Below are 15521 nucleotides of genomic sequence, written 5' to 3' on the forward strand. Positions count from 1 at the left end.
CTAAATTCTCCAGCCCGTTTAAATACATATAAGAGTTTTTTTTTTCAGAGCTGAGAGAGAAATTTAGTACCAAGAATTGCGAATGGAGATCTAAGCATCAAATACGATGATATTTTCATGTTCGGACCTGCTTTGCAAGTGCCGACAAAATTTGAAAGGAAGAAACGACTAAAGCCAAGAATCGCGCTAATTTCTCCTCGTTAACCGGGCCGAAATTTCAGTATTGTAGCAGCTCTCGCAAGCTTGTAATTGTTTTAATTTTTCTGCAGTTGCTGTTGTTTTTAGAGCTTGAATTATTTTTCTGCTGTTTGTTCTATTGTTTTCTAGAAGGGTTGCAAGCCAATCACGTGAGACCTTATGATAGCTACAACACCGCCAATAAATTTCCTAAATGAACAGAAGACAAAATTGATATGAATAGGCCCTAAGCCTAACGAGATAAGTTTCCAAATATGTCCCGGTTTTTTTAACTTATTTCTATGAATTCATAAAATGTAATAAATAAATCGCTTTCTTCGAATAAAGGTTATGTAACGGCATTGTAAGCCAATCCCCGGACTCTGTAATTAATTTTAGTTTATTTTAGCTTATGACGTTGTTAGCCACAAATCGCACGTGATATAGAGCAACATAGCTTCGCCCAAAACCGCATTTTAGTTAGTTGGCTTTGATCGTGTTAGCGAACAGACGTTTTTTAAGAAGTCTTCCCGTAGAAGAACGCTGAAGTTTTGGTCTGGAATCGGCATAGCGGGATTGTTATGTAAGTCATCTTTTTCCTTTCAGTTTCTATAGTTTTAGCACCCTTTTAGTTCCGATTGTATTTTCGCTAAATTTTTTATCGCTTTTTTGTACTTTTAACCACGTGGCATGGCCTTCTCTTGTCAGTTTTATGGTGGCTGCCCGTGAGTAGATTTCTTCGCGATTCGCTAGTTTTATCGTTTAGCTTAATTAATCGTTTTCTTTCACTATTTTCTTGTTATGTTGTATCTTGATTATTTATTGATTTTGTACGTTGATTCGCTTTGAGTTTGGTATTTTGTGATGGAATGATTGGAATGTTAGATACTATTTTAGGATTTTAGCTTAGTTTATTCGCTTGTATTGTTGATTTCAGTTTACGATATGATCTTGGATTCGTGGTTTGTCGTAATAAATTGATTCAAGTGATTGTCCGTAAAGTATTTCCCTGCGTTATTGGTGTGTCGTAACTCGAGCGAAGTTAGTCGTCGAATAGCTTTGAGTGCCGGCCGCTACAGGTAACGTTTCGTAATTTGAAACTTCGCTTTTCAATGTTGGGTTCAAAGTAAATGACTCATGATAAAGATTTCGGTTTCTTGTGATGAAAATATAGCATGTCCGTGGTTCATCGTCTTGAAGATCCACTATCCAACGACAGGTAGCAAAGTTTTCAGTGTAAAGCAGATCGAAGGGGTTTTTCCCTACCGTTGTGAGCTGGCACGGTTTCAATTGGCCTTTTCAGGTAAAACTAAAAGGCCAAAGGAGGCAAAAACCCCTTTTCTTGACTAGACAAGAAACCCCTTTGAAGGTAACGTGCTTAATTCATGTTGTGTTTCATGACCATATATGGAAGCGAGGCAATTTCCGGAGTCGTTGAGGAATGTCATATGATCGATCTTCTTACGCAAGCTGAAAACAACACTGAACAGCGAACGGAATGGTATAGATTTGCTGGTATTTATTGGTGTTAATTTTTTCCCCCAATGAATATCAGCTATGGTAGAAAAGCAAAGAATAGCGAGGAAGGTTAAGGCTCCCTCTGAATAAGGGTTTGCTTGGATGTCAACTGAAAGCTGCTTTGCGAAACACATTTGTTTGTTCAGGTGATTGACGTACTTTGAGGATTGGACGAGGGAAAAACCCGGTATCCCACAGCAGACAGGGAACTCCTCGGTCGTAGGACATTTGATGCAGAATATGTAAACTTCTTATTTTCCTCGCAAGTGATTAAGACAAGCCCGCAACACCATAATGTAAGTTGGAGAACGAGTTTCATGCTAAAGCTTACTAAAAAAGATAGGGTGACATGAAAAATGACCAGTGTAAAATTATGCACACTAATTTGAACGGAAAGTAAATGAGTCAGGAGTGATATATGCGAGGACTGACCCTCATCGTATTCTTAGGTAATCCCTGTTACACGAAGCCAGCAGAAAGTACAAGGCAACAAGCCCAGAATCACCTCTGTAAGTTGTTGTGACCCCGACTATCTCCACGGTTAGTATCAATTAAGAAGTATCTATAGAAGATTTTAGATACCTATTTTGAAACTGTTTCTAGGAAAGATATCTTCTTGTTTCATTTAGCTCAACCGACAGATAGCAAAGTTTTCCATGTAAAGCAGATCGAAGGAGTTTTTCCCCACCCTTGTGAACTGGCACCGTTTCAATGGGCCTTTTCTGTTGAAACCGAAAGTCCAAAGGAAGGAAAAACCCTTTTTCTTGACTAGACAAAGAAGCCCTTTGAAAGCAACGTGATTAGTTCATGTTCATGTTCATTGACTAGCGTTAGTCGGCTTTCAAACACACACGCCTGGGCGATTAACGTACTTTGTGGTTTTGCCAAGGCAAAAACCCTTTATGCCAACCCAGACAAGGGAGCCCTTGGCAGAAGGACATCTAATGCAGAAGACGCAAATTTCTTGTTGCGTTTAGCTCAACCAACAGGTAGCACTGAAGTTTTCCGTGAAAAGCAGATCGAACGGGTTTTTCCCAACCCTTGTGAACTGGCACCGCCTTTTCCGGTGAAACCAAAAGGTCAAAGGAGGGGGAAACTCCTTTTCTTGACTAGACAAAGAAACCCTTTGAAGCAACGTGATTAGTTTATGTCAGTGTGAATTGTTTCATGACCATATATGGAAGCGAGGCAATTTTCGGAGTCTTTGAGGAATGTGATGTGATCGATCTTCTTACGCAAGCTAAAAACAACAACAGCAAACTGAATATCATATATTTTCTGGTATTTATTGCGGTTAATTTTCAAAATGTAAGTTAAATTACGCCCAATTAATATCAAATATGATAGAAGTGCAAAGAATAACGAGAAAGAATCAAGGTTTGTTTGGGTATCAACTGAAAGCTGCTTTGAGAAGCACATTTTTTTGTTCAGGGCCTTGTTGCTTAAGGCCCGATTAAGCTAATCCCGGTTTAACGTAAACTTTGATTCGAGTATATTTACTAATCCGCAATGATTCGCTCAAAACATTTTTGGCCCTTAGTTTCGGCTTAAACTTTTGTTTTACCATTAACTTAAATTGAGCCTTTAAAATCATTTTTAATGAGCGAGATGAAAACCTCGGTTAACGTTTAATCGGAGACTAGCGTTAATCGACTTTGAAACAACAGGGCCTAGGTGATTGATGTACTTTGCGGTTTTGCCGATGGAAAAACCCTTATCCCAACCAAGACAAGGGACCCCTTGTTCGAAGGCCATTTGATGCAGAATATGCAAACCTCTGCCAAGGCAACAACTTATTTTCCTCGCAAGTGATTAAGACAAGCCTGCAACAACATAATGTAAGTTGGAGAACGAGTTTCATGCTAAAGCTTACTAAAAAAGATAGGGTGACATGAAAAATGTCCAGTGTAAAATTATGCACACTAATTTGAGCGGAAAGTAAATGAGTCAGCAGTGATGTATGCGAGGACTGACCCTCATCGTATTTTCAGGTAATCCCTGTTACACGAAGCCAGCAGAAAGTACAAGGCCTCAAGCCCAGAATCACCTCTGTAAGTTGTTGTGACACCTACTATCTCTACGGTTAGTAGCAATTAAGAAGTATCTAAGGACAGAAGCTTTTATACCTATTTGAAACCGTTTCTAGGAAAGATATCTTCTTGTTGCCTTTAGCTCAACCGACAGGTAGCAATTTCTTCCCCGTGTAAAGCAGATCGAAGGGGTTTTTCCCCACCGTTGTGAGCTTTGCACCGTTTCAATTGGCCTTTTCTGTTGAAACCGAAAGTCCAAAGGAAGGAAAAACCCCTTTCCTTGACTAGACAAAGAACCCCTTTGAAGGAACGTGATTAATTCATGTTGTGAATTGTTTCATGACCATCTATGCATGCGAAGCTATTTCCGGAGTATTTGAGGAATATCATATGATCGAGCATTTTACGCAAGCTGAAAACAAAAACAGGGAACGGAATAGTATAGATTTGTTCGTTTTTATTGGTGTTAATTTTCAATATAAGTTACATTTCCCCAAGTGAATACCAGATATGATAAAATTGCAAAGAATATCGAGGAAGGTTAAAGACACCGTTATGACGACATCATAATGGGATTTTATGTCAAGGCATTTCATAATGGTTTGCAGGCCAAGGCGGCAGGGTCCAAGCCTATCTTATTTCCAGCCAATCAGAATTTAGGGCGTTCCGGACTATATCATTCTTAGGGGCGCTTTTCCATGTGCTCGCCCCCTTTTGATCGCTCACCATCACGTCGTTCACATCGCTGGTTTGAACCAATTTTCAGCATCTTAGGCAAGTACCCTCTTTTCCTTTTATCTTTCCTTTTATTCAATGGCTGAGCCCCGTGTTCTAGTTCTGGGCGAATCTTTTATTCGCCGTTTGCGCCTTTTCCTGTCCCGTGAATCTTACGATTTCCGCGCTGATTTCAAGTTATCTCACCGTGCCTTTATAAAATGGCACGGAATCGGTGGCCGCACGGTTTCCAAAACACTACATCTTGACACGAATATTATCGAGTCCTTTCGACCGCAGATAGTTATAATGCAGTTGGGTTCCAATGATTTAACAGACTCCGACTCTTTACATGTTGGCTCAGCTATTGAAGATTTTGCTACGTTCTTGCATAACACCTACGGTGTTAAGGTTATCTGCGTGTGCCAGACCATCATGCGCCAGGGCGCAGTGGTTTTTAATCGTAAGGCCAAGCTGTTAACGAAATACCTTCGGGTAGTTTTAGAGCCTATACCTTATGCTATCTTTTGGGGCCATAGGGGGTTTTGGATTTGTTCGTATTTATTGGTGTTAATTTTCAATATAAGTTACATGTCCCCAAGTGAATACCAGATATGATAAAATTGCAAAGAATATCGAGGAAGGTTAAGGCTCTTTCTGAATCAGGTTTGTTTGGATGTCAAGTGAAAGCTGGTTTGCGAAGCACATTTTTTTGTTCAGGGCGCAGTTGTTCAAAGCCCGATTATTAAGCTAATCCTGGATTAACGTAAACTTTGATTCGAGAATCGTAACTAATCCGTAAACTTCGTCCAAAAGATTTTTGTCCCTTAGTTTTACCTTAACCTCTTTTTTTCACGGCCCAGTTGTTTAAGGCCCGATTAAGCTAATCCTGGTTTAACGTAAATTTTGATTCGAGTTTATTTTCTAATCCGTAAGGATTCGTCCAAAAGGTCTTTGTCCCTTAGTTTTGCCTTAAACCTTTCTTTTACCTTTAGCTTAAAATGAGCCTTTAAAATCATTTTTTATAAGAAAGATGAAAACCTCGGTTAACGTTTAATCGGAGATTAGCGTTAATCGGCTTTCAAACAACCCGACCCAGGTGATTGACGTACTCTGCGGTTTTGCTGAGGGAAAAACCCCTTATCCAAACCCAGACAAGAGACCCCTTCGTAGAAAGACATTTGATGCAGAAGATGCAAACTTCTTGTTGCGTTTAGCTCAACCAACAGGTAGCAAAGTTTTCCGTGAAAAGCAGATCAAAGGTATTTTCCCCCACCCGTGCGAGCTGTCACCGCCTTTTCCGGTGAAACCAAACTGAGGTCAAAGGAGGGGAAATCCCCTTTTCTTGACTAGACAAAGAAACTCGTTGGAGGGAACGTGATTAGTTCATGTTGTGAATTGTTTCATGACCATCTATGGAAGCGAGGCAATTTCCGGAGTCCTTGAGGAATGTCATATATGATCCTTTTCTTAAGCAAGCTGGAAATAACAACAGTGAACGGAATATTATAGATTTTCTGGTATTTATTGCTGTTAAGTTTCAAAATGTAAGTTACATTCCTCCCAATGAATATCAGATATGATAGAAGTGCAAAGAATAACGAAGAAGGTTAAGGCTCCTTCTGGATGATGGTTTCTTTGGATGTCAACTAAAAGCTGCTTTGTCAAGTACATTTTTTTCCTACAGGTGATTGACGTACTTTGCGGTTTTGCTGAGGGAAAAACCCCTTATCCTACAACAGACAGGGAACTCCTTGGTCGAAGGACGTTTGATGCAGATATGCGAACTTGTGCAAAGGCAACAACTTATTTTTTTCGCAAGTGATTACAACAAGCTAGCAACATCATAAGGTAAGTTGGAGAACGATTTAATGCTAAAGCTTACTAAAAATGATAGGGTGTCATGAAAAATGTCCAGTGTAGAATAATGCACTCTAATTTGAACAGATGAGTCAGGAGTGATGTATGCTTGGACTGACCCTCATCGTATTCTCAGGTAATCCCTGTTACACGAAGCCAGCAGAAAGTACAAGGCCTCAAGCCCAGAATCACCTCTGTAAGTTGTTGTGACACCTACTATCTCTACGGTTAGTAGCAATTAAGAAGTATCTAAGGACAGAAGATTTCATACCTATTTTGAAACCGTTTCTAGGAAAGATATCTTCTTGTTACGTTTAGCTAAACCGACAGAAAGCAAAGCAGAACGAAGGGGTTTTTCCCCACCCTTGTGAGCTGAAACCGTTTCAATTGGCCTTTTCTGTTGAAACCGAAAGTCTAGACTAGACTAAGAAACCATTTTTAGGGAACGTGGTTAATTGATTTTGTGAATTGTTTCATTACCATCTATGGAAGCGTGGCAATTTCCGGAGTTATTGAGGAATTTCATATATGATCGATCTTCTTACGCACTGTCAAGCAGAGAACAACAACAGCGAACGGAATGGTATAGATTTGCTGGTATTTATTGCTGATAGTTTTCAAAATATAAGTTACACTCCCCCTAATGAATATCACATATAATAGAAATGCAAAGAAGAACGAGGAAGATTAAGGCTCCTTCTGAATGAGGGTTTTTTGGATGTTAACTGAAAGCTGCTTTGCGAAAGACATTTTTTTTGATTAACGCAATTTGAGGTTTTGCGAAGGGAAAACCCCTTTTCTCACAACAGACTAGGAACCCCTTGGTCGAAGGACATTTGATGCAGAATATGCGAACATGTGTAAAGGCGCCAACTTATTTTTCTCGCAAGTGATTACAACAAGCTAGCAACATCATAAGATAAGTTGCAGAGCGAGTTTTTTTATGATTAAGGTTCGCAACTACGCAAGCATCATGTAATCATCCATACAAATTGACATCTATTTGTTAATAAACTAAGACCGATCGGTGGTACATAAGATTTCCTAGGAACAGCTTTATTTTGGTTTCGTCCATGAGTGAAAATGTTGGTTAATCTGACGCTTGTTCTTTATGCGTAATCTTAATCATGATTCTCAATATGAAAGTTTGTGTATTGCTCATAATACGCGATGTAGAATATACGAAAAAATAGAAAATTCAAGACCCAATTAAGATCACTTTCCTGTGGTTCTTTTCTTTTTTTTTTTTTCAGAAGTTTATTGTACCCCAGAAGCTAAATTATTTCATGAGTGCCAAGGAAAGGTGAGCTGATAAAATTTTCTAGATAACGGTACACTAATCAGTATCGCATTGCAGCACTTTCTCAAAATAGGTCACTCTTTCGGCACATAAGGCAAGTCTATACGTATTTGTATACAAAGACTGCGTCTTCACTCTGAAATTTCGCGCCAAATTTGACGATAATGTGATGTCATACTCTCTGTTGCTAGCTGTTAAAGATTTTGTGACGTCATGCCCCCAGCAGATCACTTTTCTATTTACTTTTTAAATCGTGAATGGGCGCATGCGCAATGAATGAGTTATTGCGATGTGGGTTTTTTGTCACTTGGTTGTTGGGTCGTTAACTTTCAGGCATGCGCAGTGAATGAGTTATCGTAATGTAGTTGAATTTCACTCGGACGCTGGTCGTAAACTTTTGGAATAATTACACATCTTTTCGAAACGGTAAATCGAAAGATTAACTTGTAGGAAATGGTTGACAGTTTCAACAGCGGAAATCAAGCATTAACATAGAAGAAATTGTTCTTCGATTTGTGGTTTTACCGACCCGATGAGCGGACGGATCTCAAATCAACTTTTAATCCGCGGACTTTCTTGGTAATGTTCGAGTGCTTCTAGGGATACAACACACAAGTTCGATTGTGAATTTCTACTGAAATACTATTCTAATAGACCGATTTTTCGTATTCCCAACAGTTCTTGCAAAATGTACGTTTAAAACATGTGCCTTCGCTTTGCGGCAAAAATTATACGCTTTTGCTTCTTTGGCCTATAAATAACCTATCTAAATATATATATTTTTTTTATTTAGGAAAGCTTTTTGTCTTTTTTTTCTATTTTTTAATGATGAAACGTGACAACTCGGCGTAATCTTGTGTAAACAAACACATGACAGAAGCCGCAATAAATTTCATTCCGGGTTCATTGTGAGAGATAAATTCAACAAAACAAATGGAAACACCGAAAATTTGCTTTTGCATAGCGACAATCATCGCAACCCTTGATGTAGTCCTATATTTACGTTCACTTAGATAAAACCAAAATAGCAACTTTAGCCAGATTGAAAGCTTCATCCGATGATTTAAAACGCTGACAGAAGCCGCAATGAATTTCATTTGGCGTCCAGTGTGAGCCATAAGATCGATTCAACAGAACAAATATAAACACTCAAAATTTGCTAATGCATGGCGACGATCAAACGCTTGATGTATTTCTATATTTACGTTCACTTGGATAAAACCAAAATAGCAACTTTAGCCAGATTGAAAGCTTCATCCGATGATTTAAAACGCTGACAGAAGCCGCAATGAATTTCATTTGGCGTCCAGTGTGAGCCATAAGATCGATTCAACAGAACAAATGTAAACACTGAAAATTTGCTAATGCATGGCGACGATCATCGCAACACTTGATGTATTTCTATGTTTACGTTTAATTGGATAAAGCCAAAATAGCAACTTTAGCAAGGTTGAAAGCTTCTTCCGATGTTATTAAACGCGACAGAATCCGTCGTTTGAACGTAGAAAGGAAATGTTACTATGCTGAAAACAGCAAGATTTAGGCAACCAAAATCGTTCACATGTATCAAGTTTCATTCGACAACAACACGATAAGAGGAAAAAAACATGGGCGAATCCAATTACAGGCAGCCCAAGCTCAATATAAGAGAACCGTTGGACTACAAGGATTTGTATGGGAAAGCAATGGAATTGTGTAAAAAGGTAGAAACTAACATTGTTTTGTTAATAAAGTCAACTTACCCTGCTGCTTCTTGTATTCTTTGTTATTTACCAGCCTTTTAGACCTCTTCGAAGCGATTTCGGCGAATTAGCGTCATTCAGGTTTCCACTGCTAAGTGAAACGCACGGCCAAACCCCATTTCAACCATGCCGGAAGCACGAAGCGGAAAAAACTTCCGCTGAAATCATCCGTAGTGTCCCGATTCCTCCATAGAATCAAATAATTGATGTATACCTATCCTGCCAGCGCAATTCCGACTCAGTTGAAGCCGTATCCCGTTTGGAAGAAAGATTTTCTTTCAAGTCAGCTCGCTTCTGAAATTTCGAAAGATGCCCGGCAAGACCGACATGACACATTGGACGTTTGTAAAGCACGCTGGGTAACAAAAGTTCCCTAGCACGGGTGATCAGCGGCCAGTTGTCGACAGGCAAACCGATTTGTTATCGGGGTCCCCTCGTGTACTTTTTGTCAAGACCGTCAAGGGACCATTGTTTCCATCGACCAATCACTTCTGGACGTGTTCACAAAACTTAAAGGGCGCGATCCATTAATTCAACAAAAACTTCCCGTTCAAAATCAAATATATGGAACGGCAATTTAAAAAATTTTGGAAAACCTCTAGAGGTTGTCCTTTTTCCCGGAAATTTGGAAATTTCATTTCGTCAGATGTTCAGCCTCAGTTTCTTACGGGATTTAAAAATTTCACTCGCATTTTCTGAACAACTGCTACGATTTGTCAGATTTGTTTATTATTTATGGCCAAAAAGGCCAATTAAAGGCTCATGTGAGCCAACTCGTAAATGCAGATGTGAATAGCCGGGTAACCGTGTTAAAGGTGGTACTCGCATCAAACTAAGCTACAAGGATTCGTGGACGCCATGCCGCATTGCGGAAATTCATTATGTACTTAGAAATTACTTCCTGGTTGGTGAGTGCGTACGAGTTTTATTAACGAGTTGTGAAGAATCACAAACGAACGAGCGAGATCGAATGAGTTTGTGATTCTTTACAACGAGCGAATAAAAATTGTACAAACGAACCAACCATGAAGTAATTTGCTTATTATATATGCACGAGATATTACAAAATAATGTTAACAACTTTCAATTGCGCGGTGAAATCAATACAAACACCACAACAAGATGAGAACGATTTTATTCGAGCAAACTGAATCTACAAAAATTTCCATCAACATTAAAAATTCAATGACTCTGAAGAAAGTGAAACAAAGTCTACTTTCAAATGATTCTTTAAATGTTTTCAGCTCTAAATATCGCCGTTCAAAACCGTAACTATATAAAATTTGGAAAAAGTTGCCTGTTTTAATTTGTAAATCTAATTATCGCAATGCTTTCTAATCAGAGTCAGAATCCAGCACTTTTAGCCTGTTGTACCTCTTTGGAGAAGACTTCATTTCAACTTCTTGGATTGCCAACTTCGGGGATTGATTGAGGCTGTTAATAGAAATGCTGAATTAACCTCAATGAATAACCTATGACAGCGCCCGTGACTGAAAAGCGACATCGCTTGTTGCTGATGTTCTGCCGCCGAGCTAGCTAAAGACATTTTAGAGGAGCATTCTCCAACGTGAGATGAATTCGTTTTCTATAAGCTATTCACATTCCCGGACATCAGTTCACTAAAATTGCGAGACATTTTTACTTACTGTTTTTCAGAAACTACAGATTAATTTGTCACGTGCTGAAAACTTTTATGTCTTATCTGTCACTGGGATGTCGTTGTTTGGATCATTGTTTTGCGACCACTATGGTTCTTTACTTTGGGCCCCACCCCGGCTTTTTTCTTGTTCACGCCAAAGGCTGACTTTTTTGACCATGGTTTAGAAGAATCTTGTTTTTTTACAGTCATTTACTGCTAGATAAAATGGCGCGTTGTTGTCGTTCATTTCCGACGGCCTTTTCTCCGCATAGAATTGTAAACAGCGACGGGATCTCTTTCCCTTCCCTGAACAGAGATCAGTTTCGGTTTTATTTGCCTGACATCTCTGGGATTTTCTCTGGTTCGAGTCTTATATATATTGTTTCTCAGTACAATCTAAAAATTCTTCGCCATTTGTAGTTTGGCGTAGGTGCACATCATCCCAATACATGTCTATATGTTCCTTACAACCACGGAGACCGAAATGGACTGTGTTGTTGAACCAAACTGTATTCAGTAGAGCCTTAGGAGTTGACTTTCCTAACAGTCTTTTGTCATACAGCAGTTTTATGTCGTCTTCTGTGAGGGGAACTGAAGTGCTTGGTTTATCGCTTTTGCCTTTCTTCTTGAGATCTCTTTGGTTTGATTTTAGTGCCGTTCGTGCTTTTTCAAACTCTACATCTCTCATAATGCTGTAGCCGTAATTCTATTTTAAATACCATTCAAAACTGGCCATCATACTGAAGCAAAGAATTGTTGTGATCAATTCGCTGATGAACGAACTCAGTTCGTGTGCGGGAATTTCTTCTACAGGCTTTGACTCGTCTTTTAGTCTCAAAAATTCCTTAAGCAAAGCAACATTCTGTTCAGTTTTCTTCTTGGTGTTTTCGTTTTCTTGTCCTTCGATAAATTCCTCTACTGAAGTTATATCTGCAAACCTTGAATTGCTCGAAGAAGACGCCATGGTTCGCCTTTTGCCTAGTGAAGCCATCAGTGAAAGGTGGAAAAACCGATACAGTTCTCGTCACTATTGGAAACTTTCGTCTGTGGCTTTTGATTGGTCATACGGTATTTTTTTACTGGTGAGAAAAATCGTCAGACCAATCAGATTGCGTGTACTCTGCAACAGATGCAAGGTTATTTATTCCATGGCAAAAGCGCGAGTGAACCAAGAGTAAACACCTTTAGATTTTTACTAGTTTGAAAAAATACAATCAACTTTGTAAACTTTACTGATTGACTGAGCTTAGAATGAAGGAAAATCCGCGTGCTACTGACGCAAAAAAATATGCGCAGTAAGAATGCGCAACTAAATCGAATCAACTTTAATAGAATATTGGTTCGATTGGTTTGATAACAGTAAAAAAAATTATTCTCTAGGGGATTTAAGCCGATTTTCTAAGCAATCGTGGCGAGGAGTCCAAACAAGGCGGCAAGTGACAATGACGTCACACCAACTGGTGAGGAAACGCTGGATTTTGATGACGCAACTTTAAGAGGTGAGAAGAAACATGTTACATAATATTACAAAAGATGTTGGGTATAGAACAAACTCGATCATAATGAAGAGAACTGGAACGATTTAACAAAGCAGACCAATAGCTGTCCAAAGAGATTGAGAATTCTGCGTGTCAATCCTCCGTGTTTTCGAATCCAAAATGGCTGATTACTACTGATGCAGGAATTAGTCCAGCTATAATCCCTGAAACGAAACGCCATGGTGCTGCAGGTATTTCCCATACGACATACATGAGGTAATTTATTAATCGCGGTCAAACGTAAACTAGTCCGTTAAAGATCATAATTTACTTTGAGAGCTCAAATATGATAAGTTTTATGTAACCCTGTGAGCTAACTAAAATATTTTACAATTTACTATAACATATATCATTTTTTTGAGTGAAGAATGTGAAAAATGATCGGCATTCTGTTTTCGTTTAGAGTTTGAACGCGTGACATCCTGAAAACCAATTAAATTGTTGGTTCCTGAAACTTTTTTTTAGTAAATCTGAATTTTGACGTGACGCACCACCCCTTTTCCGGCCCCTCCTTGGGATAATTGACCTTCAAGTGTGTCTGGAGTAGAAGCTTCCTTCTTTCTCTAAGGGGCTGTTTACATGGAGGGAGGAAGATCCTAGAGGGCAGACCATCCTAGTGCCATATGTTTTCTCTATTCAGTTTGCATGCAAAAAGTTGTACTTGGCCCTAGCGCTAGGATCTTCTTAGAGATAGGAACTTCCTAGCTGAGAGATAGGAAGATCCTGGAACTAGGAAAATCCTAGCACCATGTAAACTACTTTCGCTTGGACGATCCTAGTACTAAGTACAAAAAGAACAAATATGGGCGTAGCCGGGCGTTTAGCTGCTCAAGGCCGAAAGTTCTTCTTCATTTCCTTCTCCACTTGGTAACCACTTCGGCCGAAATTTCTGCATGAAAAGAAAACGAAAAGTTTTTCCGCCTTCTCGGATCTTCCTAGTGCTAGGATCTTCATTCCTCCATGTAAACAGCCCCTAAGACCTTGTTGCTAAAGATAAAGTCATCCGTCCTTATCACTGTTACAATACTTCCCACTTGCCGGCGTGGTAATACGATTGTACATTAGAGGAGTGATCAACATAACCATAACGTTCTACAGTGGAACCTCGATTTAACGAAACTCTATATAACGAAGTGCTCGGTATAACGAAGGATATTCTCCAGCTCGGCCTTTTGAAATGCGTGGAACAGAACCTCGATATAACGAACCTCTATATAACGAAGTGCTCGGTATAACGAAGGATATTCTCCAGCCCGGCCTTTTGAAATGAAAGGAACAGAACCTCGATATAACGAACCGCAATTTCCCTAGTCCCTTGGCACTTTCTTAAATCGTTATATAGTCTCCATTACAGATTATATTAACACTTGTATGATAAAATTCCTTTGATTTTCTCCCTCCCAAATGCTCCTCCCCCCCCCCTCCCCCAACCTCCCTCACCTAGCTGGATATTTAACAATTATTCCACGAGCGACCGTTGGATATGAGATGATAAATAGCTATGCCAACGAGGCGCGAAGCGCCGAGTTGGCTATAATCATTTCATATCCAACAAGCGCGAGTGGAATAATTGTTTTATTAAAAACAATCAAGTGATATTGGTAGGCCTTGCTGATTTCCTTTTCAAGAGAAACTAGAAAACAATTTATGGGCGCAACTTCTCGGGCATGGTATAATGGTTCCTGGCCGCTCAGCCAATCAAAAACCTGGAATTGCATTGTACAATGATCCAGTTTTTAATAAAGTGGCTTATATACCCAGTTTCAAACGCCATTTAACCCCCTCTAGACACTCTTGGAATTGTCTACGGCTTATTGAAACCGTATTTTATGTATGAATAACACACGATCTTTTTATGTGCCTCATTTTAGCAATTGCAGAGGTTTACAACATTGAAGGTAATGAGAGATACAGACAGGATGATTTCAACAACGCCGTATACTTCTACACGGAAGGAATTCAAGTAAACTGCAAGGATGAGGAACTGAAGGCCGAACTGTACAGCAACAGAGCGGAGGCCTACTTTTGTTTAGGTTCGAATTTTTCAAATTAAGGGCTAAAAGCATTTTTTCGTCATTTTAAAAAGGGATTTTCCATTTTCTGAAAAAAAAAAAAAAAAAGGCCTCCTTGTCCAAGATTAGTCTCAGGGGTAACATCAAAGTCAATTAACACTAACTGGCCGCATCGATATGGCTCCCAGATAACTTTGTGAAAATGCTCTGAAGTTTCAGGCCGTTTGCTTCAATATTGAAAACGTTATCCCCCCTCCCCCTCCTCCGGACTAGCTAGGGTTAAATTGAAACCTGATTTAAGAATTTATCTCTCATCTCATTTCATTTTCTACATCTTTTCTTCCTTAGAAAATTACAATGATTCGCTGAATGATGCTACGGTTGCTAGTGACTTACAGCCATTGTTCATTAAAGCGATCGTGAGAGGTAAGATTTCTAAAACAAAAAAAGAAAGAAAAACCTTGTTCCCTGAAGGCGGTAGTAGTTTGCTAGACGGGCTGAAGTTCATTTGCTCGAACAAAACTTTTTGGTCGCTGGCGCAAAGAGACAGCGGTCTCCGGACTACATAACTAGTTATTAAAGAATAACCAAGTAGCGATGCCAATAGCAATGGTCTTTGTTGCTAACGAGGGGTGGATAGGCCTGCACGACTCTCTCGTGTTTGTTTCTTCAAAATCTCCTAATGTAAACTGCCATGTATCTCGTTCAAATTTTGAGGCTCTAATATAGGTAGACTTTCTCAAAGCCCATCGAGCTTCTGGCATGGATGTTGAACTCTCAAGGGCCATCTTCCTCCCGCTCCACGCCGATGCCCCAAGAGCTCGTTTGTGGGCTTTTTTTCCCTTACTTTCTTATTGAGTTAAACCGTGTTGCCAACTCTATAATGTACGACTGGTACGACCCGAGTCAGCCTGAATTGACTTGCGTGCGACTATAGATAGATCACAAATTATGCATCTTTTTAAAACAAAACTAACATTACTCTGTTTTA

The 15521-nt window shown here is 39.4% G+C and overlaps 1 protein-coding gene, 1 long non-coding RNA gene and 1 pseudogene across 5 annotated transcripts in view; 2 read left to right on the forward strand and 1 right to left on the reverse strand.

The window, feature by feature from the left end:
- Nucleotides 1-526: 526 nt before the first annotated feature.
- Nucleotides 527-15521, forward strand: part of LOC146482981 (uncharacterized) — a 79796-nt gene continuing 64801 nt past the window's right edge. The window contains exons 1-8 of one of the 4 annotated variants that reach the window (XR_014864023.1): nt 527-760; nt 1115-1256; nt 1842-1991; nt 2145-2235; nt 3687-4499; nt 6127-6290; nt 6436-6526; nt 7074-7541. This is a non-coding gene — a long non-coding RNA (uncharacterized LOC146482981). Of the gene's footprint in view, nt 761-1114; nt 1257-1841; nt 1992-2144; nt 2236-3686; nt 5991-6126; nt 6291-6435; nt 7542-15521 lie in introns of those variants that run through there. The other 3 variants (XR_014864022.1, XR_014864020.1, XR_014864021.1) reach the window with 3 other exon arrangements.
- Nucleotides 10050-12000, reverse strand: LOC146482982 (uncharacterized; annotated as a pseudogene).
- LOC146482983 (uncharacterized) overlaps nt 12269-15521 on the forward strand; it is a 55014-nt gene continuing 51761 nt past the window's right edge. The window contains exons 1-4 of the mRNA XM_085106488.1: nt 12269-12275; nt 12384-12479; nt 14390-14551; nt 14879-14956. Of these exons, the coding sequence (XP_084962614.1) occupies nt 12269-12275; nt 12384-12479; nt 14390-14551; nt 14879-14956 (343 nt within the window). The remainder of the gene's footprint in view (nt 12276-12383; nt 12480-14389; nt 14552-14878; nt 14957-15521) is intronic.

Source organism: Pavona decussata, unplaced genomic scaffold (genome assembly GCF_977016875.1).
Source record: "Pavona decussata unplaced genomic scaffold, jaPavDecu1.1 SCAFFOLD_41, whole genome shotgun sequence".
NCBI classification, from domain to species: Eukaryota; Metazoa; Cnidaria; class Anthozoa; order Scleractinia; family Agariciidae; genus Pavona; species Pavona decussata.